Source organism: Oryzias latipes, chromosome 13 (genome assembly GCF_002234675.1).
Source record: "Oryzias latipes chromosome 13, ASM223467v1".
In the NCBI taxonomy this organism is placed as follows: Eukaryota; Metazoa; Chordata; class Actinopteri; order Beloniformes; family Adrianichthyidae; genus Oryzias; species Oryzias latipes.
The window spans coordinates 27,319,246-27,331,194 of NC_019871.2; the positions used below are offsets into that span (position 1 = coordinate 27,319,246).

At 41.7% G+C, this 11,949-nt stretch overlaps 1 protein-coding gene across 1 annotated transcript in view; it reads right to left on the minus strand.

The window, feature by feature from the left end:
- igsf11 (immunoglobulin superfamily member 11) overlaps positions 1 to 7,488 on the minus strand; it is a 144,869-nt gene extending 137,381 nt beyond the window's left edge. Inside the window, exon 1 of the mRNA XM_011482931.3 lies at positions 6,926 to 7,488. Coding sequence (XP_011481233.1) covers positions 6,926 to 6,986 — 61 coding nt within the window. The 5' untranslated portion in view covers positions 6,987 to 7,488. The remainder of the gene's footprint in view (positions 1 to 6,925) is intronic.
- Between the last annotated feature and the right edge of the window lie 4,461 nt (positions 7,489 to 11,949).

Here is an 11,949-nt window from a genome sequence, read left to right on the forward strand (position 1 = left end):
GAAAGAAGGAGGTGCATTTTCTGCATTTAAGTCCTTTAGTACGATTCAAACTTTTCCACAAAGCCTCGTCTATATTTTAGATTTATTCTCAAATCCATTTATATATATTAGTGTTGTAACGATTCATATTAATCCGATTGATCCGATTTATAGTCGATATTTGTTCATTTTGAACGATCCGTTTCTCTGACCTCAAATGGATCCAGAACATCTTTATCCAAAACTTCCCCAGTGTGACTCAGAGAGAAATTCCTGGAGCTGAACAGTGAAGTTTTCCACATTCCTTGGATTTCTTCAAGATCATCAAGTGTAAATTAAATACGTGTTCAAACAAACAAGTAAACAAGAATGAATTTTAGTTTCCTAAAGTTCAGCTCACTGTTGCTTTTCCACATCCAAATAATCCAAAGGGAACATTCTTAGAACATTCTAGCACACTTTATGGTCACATGACTCTGCTACACTCAAAGTGTTTCCACACATTGGACTGGAATGATGGACATGTATGTTGTCTGCTGTGATGTCACTTGGTCGTTTTTACCTTATAGTAAAATAAACCTACCGCACCTCAAACCAAATGGTATTTTCCGATGTTGATAAATTCAATTTTTTTAAATGATTTTTAATGGTATCGGTAAATTGATTTGATTAACAACGTGCTTCAGACAGATTTACCTGGTTGGATTTATCAATTCATCCATTAATTGGCACAGCCCTGATCTGCATTTACTAAAATAATAAATAAAAATTTTTTATGTTAACGTCGTTTTTCATAGCACTATCATAAGCAAAATCTACTTTCACCCCTGCCTGCCCTCCATAGGGGCGAAATATGGGCCTGGCCACATGTGCCTTTCAGACTTTCATGTTCAAAACTTTCACGTTGATGTGTTCTGTGCAAGTTTCCGCAACCGTTTTCAGGCTCTACGTACAAACGTCCACTAAACGCGTAGTGACAGTGAAACAGCTCAACTTTGACCAATCAAGGACTTTGATTTGGTAGTGACGTATGGATGGCGCCCCTTTTCATTAACAGACGGGTCAACTATTTGAACATTAGTCATGGAGAAACATTAATAATTGGAGTTTGTGTCCGGCTGGATGACACCAGCTGTTTCATATTGCCAAATAGAGCTGAGGAAGAAGAACCTGGAGCCGGATTTGCACCACTTTGCCATTTCACACCAAGCCTCTTGCAACTGTAGATGGAGGACATGCGCTTGTAAACAGTAGAAAAAGAAACAGAAAAATCTCCTCCCTGCTCGTTCAGTGTGAACAGCGTGTGCTGAAAGCGTGTTCAAGAACGCGCGTCATGTGCTCCGTGTGAATGGAGCTTTCCACAAAAACATGTGGATTTATTGTAATTGTAAGGAAACCCTCCTGCAGGACTCAATCACATGTCGAAAGTTTCCCTTTGTTGTTTCTTAATCAACACGAATGCTTAGAATCCCACTTTTATCACACTTAATCCACTAAGAAAAGGAGCTCTGGGCTCCAGCAAACTGAGATAAAAAACTGGCACTGGCAGCTTTTCACTCCCTAATGGAATGTCTTTAATGTCTAAGTGCCAAATTGGAAAAGTTACAAGCCCCCCACCCCCCACCCCCTTATCTGATTCTTATCAAAATTTAAAGCGGTTGGAAATAACACACCTCAAAGCAGAGCCTGCAGGAAAGTGACACCCTGAGTCCCCCAGCTGTTTTTCCTCCTCACATCCAGAAAAGAAAAAAATCTGATTACAGAGAATTGGCATCAGGCTGCTCCCATGATTTATCCCTCTCGTTAAGTTACAACTAACCCCAAAACCTCAAAGCCCCCAGCCCCCCAGACCCCTGTAAAGGCGGCCACATCCGATGTTTGGCCGTGCAGCAGAGCAGCCCCCGGACTCTTCGAGGTCTGGTTTGTGTGCTTAAGAGGCGGTGGGACGGTGCTGCTCTCTCCTCCAAATATCTGCCCATCATTTATTCATTTACACTCCTAGGACGGCCGCCGCTGCCATCATCCCAGGGCCGCGTCGTCTGAAGTCCTCCGTCGCTCAAACATGCGCGCGCACAAGCATGCACTTTGCCAGCGGTCCCAGAGGTCTTTTAATTTTTTGAGAGGCTATTTTTAGTAAGCAAAATAATCGAGGTGGAAAGTTCCATCTGTCCAACACTCTTGTTCCAGCTGCTCCTTTTTAGTAGCAGGCAGAATGAGAAGGGGGGGGGGGGGGGGGCATTACTTATTAGATGGAAATGACACAGACTGGCTTTTTTTAATCACATTTTTGGTTCAGCAGAAACTGTTAGGTGCAATTCTCTACAAAAATAAGAGAGTAAAGTGGGAGCTGAGCTGCGCCACCTCTTAGAGGTAGTTTCCGTTTTAAATCCTTCCTCAATCTGCTCAGTTTTTTTTTGACTCATCACAAAAAAAGATGAATATAAACAAAATAATAACAAGAAAGGAAATAATGAACCAGAACACTGCTAAAAAGCCTGAAATAAGTCAAAGATCCTGCAAATGATAAATAACCAAAAGACAGAGAAACTCTGGTCACTAAGATCCTCACTAATTCCTAAAGTCTTCAGAATGACCCCCCCCCCCCCCCCCCCCCCAAAAACAATTAGCATTTTTTTTTATTAAAAATGTAACATAACTGTTTTTAAAAAATTTGGCTTTGAAGGTTTCGGTTGCAAACAAACATTGGAAGAAATGTGACATACAATTTTCCTTGGAATAAATCCTTGGAGCTTTGTCAATAGTTTAATGGAGCCTCGCCTGTTTTTTAGACATTTTTCACGTTGTTTTGACCTTGTCTTTGCTTTCTTTATGGATAGACATGGACACACCTTCCCATTCATTTGAATGAGAAGGTGTGTCCAAACCTTTGGTCTGTACTGTATATCCATTTTTATTTTGTCTCTACATGTTTGATCTTTTCATATGAAACACAAAAACTATTTGATCTTAATTTTTGTGAATTTTGCAGAAAGAAAATGACAAAATTTGCCACTGCACATTTGAGTGTAATATTGTGTAATATGATCAAAAATATATCTGTAAAAAAGAACCTGGGGTTGTACTAAAAAAATTGATTTCTAGCATTCAAGAAACAGTTCATTTTTCTTGAAACATTAGTCTTTTTTACTTTCTTAAGACTTTTTTCTATTGTACAACTAAGATTTTATTTCACCTACACTGCCTACACTGCATTAATTAAATAAACAACAAATCTGCCATGAATTCTTATTTTAAAACAAGACATAGTACTCACTAAGACAAATTGCTCCAAATGTACCTTAATTTAAAGCAAAGGAAATTGATTTTTTTACAGCTGGAAATAAATTATTTTCCTATTATTATATTTTTTTTAAATAAGATTGTTTGTCTTTCAAGACATAAAAAAAGACATTTTTTCTTGGAACAACCTTCTCAAGATTTTGTTTTTTTAGTGTAAAACAAAGAGGTTTTTTATCCTGACAAACTGCATGTCTGATCATAAAATCCCTTAAAATCGTCTTAATGAAAAAAAAACATTGCAGTAAAGTATACTTTAAGGATTCACTATGAGAAATGTAATCAGTAAACAAAACAAGATTGCAAACAACAGACAATCCCAGCTTGCCGTGTAATTTCATGCTGGGACGTTAAGCACAGTTTCAAAGGTTAACAGGCTTACAGTGGGAACAGGGAGGAGATTTGGCCTAAGTTCTCCTTTGATTTGTAGAGAAATGCACTGGGGGGGAACCAAAACAGTTTTTCACCCAACTTTTTGGGTCCTTTTATCCCCTCATATAAAAATGTGGAAAGCAGGATTCCAGTTTGGAGGCTGGTGTGAAGACAAACCTGCACTGTATGTGGCCAAACGCCGCAGTTGAAAAGTTCAGACCCACAAACCCGCTTGAATTTAATTTGCTGAATTGATTGAATGTCCAGATCGGTCCCTGAAACACGCTTTAGGGTTTTTTTGGGGGGGCTGTACATCATGGACAGAGCTGGTGGCGTTTGAGAGCTGTTTTGTTGTGACAACAGCTGAATCAATCAGTGTGCAAGCCTTCGCTTTACCAAAACCATGAACACTTTCCCCAGATTAAGCGCTGCATATCTGAGTGACTCAGCATTCCCTAGAAGGCAGGGATACAATATTAATGAATATCTGCCGAGCGATGACAGCTGAGGAGGACATGGCACGTCCTCTATCCTGATGCTGAGAGTCTGAGATGTCCTGTGCTGCACCCAGCAAGTCACTTAGGAGCTTTGGATCCTTCCTGAGTTCAAAGTTTGTCTGTTTTTTTTTTTGCTTTTTCAAACTTTCACCTTCAGGTTTTCCAAAAAAAAAACTGCTGCAAGAAAGTGAGCTCCTTAAAGCGTACATCAGATCTGTGAAAGCAAAGGTTCTGCTGAGCCGCCGTCTGAGAGCTCTAAGCGGTCCACTCGCATTGATCTGACCGTTCAAGTGTCGTGTCTGACATGAGGTCGGTACGTGAGTCCAAAACAAGCATCCGTGATCGATCGTGGCTTTGCTGCATCAGAGCTTATTTATAGCAACACGAGCAGCTCCCCACGCCAAGAGCCAGAGGAGGCGAGGGGAGCGCTGTCCAGCAACCGAGCCACTTCAGGAGTTAGCACAACTGCTGAGTCCTTCACTCTGCGCACTCATGAACAAGACAGACGGCCTCCATTGAGAGGATGGAAGAAACGGGAAAGGACTGCAACTCCTTCTTTCATCTTAAACCATTTAACGTCTCAGTCCTCTTTTAAATCAATTTTCAAAGTGTTCCCAGTGGTCTTTTATTTATGATTTTTAGCCTAAATCAAAAAGCTGCTGTTCTCTTGGACATAGTTTCTGCAGAGCGGTGGGCGGGACTGTTGGTGCAGAGCAACCCCGTCCCCCCTTCATGTCACCCACAACTGAGAGCTTTCTGTTAACCCTTGTGCTATCTTAGATGACCCCCCCTTACATTGACGTGTTCTCCCTACCATGACAAAGGTGGATAAAGGTGGAAAGATTTCATGTAATCCATGGACACCAGTGAAGATCACAAATCATTGAAGAAAAAAGGTTCAGAGCACTGTCTAGTGGGTCTAGATGACCCAACTCCCAACGTTAAAGTGCCTAGGATAGCACAAGGGTTACCATGTTCTCCTGCTAGCTTACAGCCCCTCACGCCTCCAACCAAAAATTGCCGCTACAAAAGAAAAAGGCCAGCAATATCGGAGCCATCCAGCCGGATGGTTTGGAGCCAGCTCAGACATGGATTAACAACAATTTGAATAAAGACATAATCAGAAATGCAATTTTAAGCTTTAATTTTCTTTATATGTGTCCTCGATCAGAAAAATGCCACAAAAACAGCAAAAAGTCCATTTTGATCTGAGCGGGTCTTTAACTTGACCAAGACGAGGGTGAAAATCTGACCGTGATGCTGCAGCACAGTTTGTGAATGGATGTGTGTGTGGTTCATGTAACCTTGAGTACAGCTGACAAGCAGCGATCCATGCCGAGACCACAGAACTGCAGCTATAAGACAGTAAACTACCAGCCAACCAGCAGCTAAATCAATTCAGCATTTGGACATTTCCAGTTTTCCGTCAAGCATTTCTTCTTCCCTTCTGACACAAATATTTGTCAATCATTTATTAGTAATGTTATTTTTTCCAGTTAATGTTATTTATTAGATAACAACAAACACACTTGCTATTAGTTTTGAGTTGTGAATAGATTTTTAATGTTTTAAAAAGTCTCCCTTTCTATAGGAAAGTGAAGAAGAGCTTAAGTGGAGATCGAGGTTTTTTTAATCAAAAAAATGAACAGATTCATGTGAACAAACTAATAAATGTATCCTAAAATCCACAGAGTGTGTACGTCTGTCCCTTCTTGAATGGCTTTTATAAACGCAAAAGCTTGACTGGATGCTATAAAAGTTTAACTCCAGAACCTAAACAACCAGAAGAAAAGAAAGCCGGAGCAAAAATGACAAACAGCTGACTGTTGCTGCTCAATAAATTGGGAAGAGGTAATAAAGCCAAATCAATTTCTAATTCCCAATTCATCAGTAAAATAGTGATTAGTTAAAAAACTCTACCCAGCTTTAAATTGGATGGATTAAGAACTAAAATAAAAAAAATGCCACTAATTAGATTCTCAAGTTTAGCTTGAAGAAGGGTTTTGATTTTTTTTTCTTTCTTTCAGAAATCTGTGTTTGTTTTAGATTTTTTTAAGCAAAATATTTAGACCTTACAGATGTGAAGTGAAATTCAGATGTTACAGGATTCATGCTTTTAAATAAACAAATGAATCAAATCAAATAAATAATATTTTTTGTGCGCGCGCGCCTCCTTTTGCTGTTTTTTCCTGCGGGGTTACCGCGCTCCACATAGCCCACTTCTCGTTAATCGGGCGGATTAGCAGCGCAGCCCTCCACCTTCTGCTCTGCTTCTATGTCAAAACACACTACTACTACAACCGCACCACGTTTCCAAGTCCAACAGAGACAGGGGTGCCCTCCAACGGACTCCTTCCTGCCCGTCTTGTGGAGTAAAAGCAGCTCAACTCGATTGTGAGACAAAGCGCGCATGGATGGATGCGATGCGCGTGACCAAAAAGCGCTTTGGACAGACATGTCGGAGAAGCAGGCAGGAGGGGGGTAAAGTCATTGAAATGGTGCTTTAGTGTTTCTGTGACTGCTGGGGATTTGCCCTTCTGATCCAAACATACTGTAGGGAAGAAGAGTGGGATCAAAGACCGTGGCACGCGCTCTTGGAGAGGCTGGACCATTGGCACAATTTAATTCCAGAGGCATCTGTTTTTGCAGGGAAACAGATAGATACGGCTGCAACAATCGTTTATCCTGGTTATAAAACATCTGTAAGCCGCTTTAAACACTTTTGCTGTCCTTTTAGTATCGTTTTGGTAAGGTAGTTCTGGGCACATTGAATAACTTACCTTCCATGCAGAAAACAACCATCCAGGCTATCCACAGGTCGGAGTTTTGAAACTTTACCATGGTTTCGCGCTGAACTGTCTGCCTCTCACTTTACGTCCAGTATCTGTTCAATTATAAAGTCACAGCTGCGCTCCCGGGCTCTTAAGGGAAAAGTAACGGTTCCTTAAAATGGCTTTTGAGATGCGAGACATCTGTTTTTTACGCAGGACACGCCGGCAGCAGTTCTTCTCGGAAATCTCCTAAAATATGTCCAAATGTGAGGAAGAAACTGCCACTGATTCACTTCTCTTCACCCAGATCTCGTCTCCACTTGTTTGGTGCTTTGCTGGCAACTCCAAGACTATTTTTTGTATCCCCGCTCGGGACCCTCCGCTCAGTTTACGCACGCGCGGACTAAACTCGGTGTCCACCTGCTGGCGTCCCCAAATCTGCCCAGTGTCCCCGGAAGAGACTTAAAGACAGATCTGGCATTGGCGCTCCTCCCGTCCGCTGTTCGAGTCCCTCCAGCGCGTCTTGTTGCGCTTCATGGTTTCTAGTCGGCTCCGCTGCTGCCGAGCAGAGCCGAGAGCAAAGCCGGACAGCGAGGCGCCACTTCCGCTGGAGCCTTTCCAGAATAAAACCCTCAGACATTACCAGAGGCCCAAATACTCTTGGTATTTTGTTTTTATTTTCTATTTTTGTTTTTATCTGATTATCAGTCCCATCGAGTCAATTTAAAAATCGAAGAAAACAAAACTTTATTTGACATAACATCCATCCATCCATCCATCCATCCATCTTCCTCCTCTTATCCGGGACCGGGTCGCGGGGGCAGCAGTCTAGGTAGAGATGCCCAGACTTCCCTCGCCCCAGTCACTTCCTCCAGCTCCTCTGGTCATAATATTTGTCATAACATAGTTTTAAAAATGTTAAAGTGAGATTTGCATCTTCAGCTTTTTCTTTCTTAATTCTGCCTAATAAATGTTTATCCACTGACTCCAATCACTGATAAAAGGTTCACTTACTAACAGTATGAAAAATGACTGGGGCTTTTATTTTATAAAAGAATCGGTCCCCTTTACTCACTTCAGCCTGACTGAGTCTGCGCAGCTTGACCGCGCTCAGCTGAAGATGATGAGGATGAGCTGTTGCTGGGAAACCGCTGACGCCAGACGAGACAGAGCCGCGCGTGCCCTCCTGTGGTTAAAGGGTCTATATCATGCTTTTCAGAGAGTCTTTCAGAGTAAACTATGTCTATTTTATGATTATATACTACCTTTGGCACTCTAAAGATTGATTTTTAAAATTAAATATTAATTATTTGTTCAGTTAATTTTCCTACTTGGAAGTAAGATGACTGAATCTCTGAGGCTCCGCCTTTTGATCCTTGTGGGTGCCCCCCATTTCATGACGTCAACCTAGAATCGACCTCGGCAGCGTGTCGTGCAAACTTTAGCAAAGATGGATGTACATATTGTGCAAAGAAAAGGAAAACGTTTAGCCGATAATCGCTAGCTCCACAGAGAAAGTGGGTGTGTTAGTCAAGGGGCGGTGCTAGCAGCTGCAGACACTTCCTGGAAGGGGTGGTTCCTCACTTTGTGACATCACAATGTTAGAACCTGCTTTTATTTGTGGTTTGGGAGGGGCTGGTGCTCAGACAGGAGGTTTTGGAGGAATACTCAAATATGCATAAGTGGATCAAAAGGCCGCTTTAGGGTTGTTTTTTGCGAGGAATTAACATTAGCATACACTTAAAGCTCAAAAAGTTGGGATTTTTCATGATATAGGCCTTAAGGCCAGACCTAGGCATGGATTCCCCCCCCCCCAAACATGATGGCACGTAAACATTAAGAATTTCCAAAATTTTTGAAGAAAAATAGAGTGTTCTCTGCTTTTTCGGGCTCCCATTCAATGTAGCGGCTGATTGGTAGATCCAAGGGAGGAAGTGGCCACTCGCTTCACACGCTTCCTGCTCCTCGTCTCACTCTTTTAACTCCGTCTTCTATCTATCGCTCTCTTTGCTATAGTTGAGAGTAAACTGAGAAACTAGTTGACCATGCGCAGGCTTCTGGTTGCTAAACCTAGCACTAGCAGTTGCAGCAAAGCTGCCATTGCCGTGGCATTGCCGACCCGTTGAGCAGCAGGCCCAAGCAAACGTGAATCCCCGTGCCCAGCCCAGTAGATCTAGTTTGTCTAGAGGCACAAGCACAGCCCCTGCTGTCCCAGTTTATCTCAGCTCTGCGGTGGCCACTGTGGATGATGTAGATTTATGCCTGAACACTGTAGCACAACCCACAGCTCTGGTTTTCTCCAAGCGTAACCTTGGTAATAACGCAGGCTTGTTCTTCCCAGGCTGGTAAAGTGGAAGACTACGGCTGGAATACTCAGCAAAGCTTGATGCATGCTTTTGGTTCTCGTGTCGTAAATTAGAAGGAAACAATGACAGGGATTTGATTTTCACAAAACAAAATTCAAGAATTGGAAAACTGCACTGGAAACAGAAAAGGGACTCACAAAGCGGGCATCAAGTCAAAAACACAAAAACCTGGTTTGAAATGTCCCAAAGAGAGGCCACAGGGGAAACATTCAGCAATCTATTAGGGTCCACTATAGATGAAAAAAATAAATATTATATCAAAAAAACAAGTTCAGTTCCTTGCAGTAAATAAACTTCTACTTAGTGGCAGTGTGGACATCTCAAATGATGAGAAGTTCTTTGATTTCTTAAAAATCAAACTAAAACTGACCCCAAGTTTCATGAAAAAGATGTGTGGTGGTCCCAAGCCCGGATAAATGCAGAGGGTGGTGTCAGGAATGGCGTCCTACACAAAACCTTGAAGACAAATTAAGTGGATCACATGAGACAATAGTTAAAATACAGTTAGTGTGTTTTTTATGCATTTTAGGGGCTTGGAAGACTATTGACACCCAACCTCTCAGTATACCAAAATGTGCCCATCCTGATATTCTCTCTACACCCCCAACCAGGGCTAATAGAATAGAATAGAATAGAATAGAATAGAATAGAATAGAATAGAATAGAATAGTACAGAGTAATTGCGGTTATACATTTTGTGGTATCCATATGGCCTAAAACTTCCGCAGACTAAATTGACTGCAGCTATAAAAAGCTAAATTAAAAATAAACTGTAATAAATCTCAAGGCTGCATTTGTTCAACAACTTCCTTCCTGCTCTAATGAAAGAACTCAGCAGCTCCTTTGATCAGTGTGTCTATTTTAGGCCTGTACAGTAGTCGTTTTCCTCATTTGGAATGTAAATAACAGCACGCTGGGACTGAAACACGCAGTCTTTAGCGAGTTTAACTCAGGTGAGATCTAAATGGCTTAAAGAAAACCATCTCTGGTAAATATTGAAAGATATTAAGAAAGGGAAAAATGAAAATTTTGTGGGTAATCAATTTGATCCAATGATTATGTTCCTCTCCATGAACCACCCCCTTCACACAGTGGAGGGGTTTGAGACCTTGAGTGATCCCAGAAGCTAAGCTGTCAAGGGCTTTTGCCCCTGGTAGAGTCTCCATGGCATACAGGTCCTGGGTAACAAGTCAGAAATCCCTCAATGAGCTACAAAAATCTTGACTCCGTTACATCGCCCACGTTGGCGTCACTGGAGAAAGACGTGAGATCCTTCTCCCGTGAGCCCACCACCTGTAGGAGAGCTCAGAAAGGGTCTGTACAATGCAGTTTAGGTGGCAGTCGAAGGTGGGTGCCCATACCCTGGTCTTTGAACTTGGCTTTTGGAACATGGAATGTCACCTCTCTGGGAGAAAAGGAGCATGAGCTTGTGCTCTTGGGTAAGAGGGTGTGGCTTACCATAAAAATATTGATTAAAAATACATTAATGAAATAGGATGAATATACTTTTTAAAATTAAAAAAAAGTAGAGAATTAATGAATTACCTGTTCAAACATAAGAAACATCAGCAGATGAGGTCCCGGCAGCCCTTGCCTACACTGCACCCAGACTGCGCTGCACACAATGCTCCAGCAGACACATGCGCTTTACTATTTCTGTTTTTCTATCATAAAAGACGCTTTATTTTTAATTACTTCATTTTTCTATTTCTCGCTAACTGTCTGATTACTTTTGTGCCAGCTTGTGACTCATTTGGTCTTTTTTTACTGCTAAAAATGTGCATTAGAAAATACACTGAGTGAGGCCTGCAGTACACCTGTCTGAAAGGGGCTATATAAATAAAACTTACTTACTTAATAGAATTAGTGGTAGCAAGACAAGTGCAGTCAAGTTATTCTTTAATATTGTTTAGCAAAATTTTACAAATGGAGGATTACATGTCTAAACTCACAAATGTGTGGAGACACGTCACTGGCAGTGATCTCCAAGAGACAGAGAGACTTTCAAAACTGCAGAAAGAAAAGGAACACTTCTACAAACAGGTTATGTGTTTTTTCAAAAGGAGCGACCCATAGATTTCTTTTAGAAGTAAAAGTGAGTCGATAAAAATTTTGAAGATTATTTTCGTTCTACAGTTTGTAAACAGATGAAAAATGTTGAAATGATAATTTTAACATCACATCTTAATTGTCACCAATGAAAAAAATGAATAAGCTACTTTGTAGGGTTCAATTGTTTGTCAATTTGACTGTTGACATCAGTGCCTCACCAGCCGTGAACCTAACCACATGTGACTGTAGTTAGATTTAGTTGGGATCACCACTACGCATAGCCTGGGCTCTGAAATTCTGTCCCTTGAGTGGGGTTTAGCTCTACTATTCAAGAGTTGCGCATGGTGAGAGGCGGTGGGCTGGTGTAGGCTAACTCGTGAGTCTCCAGCTCAGCGTTCAAGGGTCGAAGTTCACCTCAGTGGATGAGAGGGTCATGTCCCTACACCTTCGGATCCGAACCGCAGTTTGGAGTACCCAGCCGCCTTGATGTTTCTCGTAAGGATACTAGAAAGTGCCCCAACAGGGGACTCCCTTGTCTTCCTGAGGGACTTCACTGCCCATGTGAGCAACAACAGTGGCACCTGGAGGAGCGTGATTAGTAGGAATGTCCTCCCC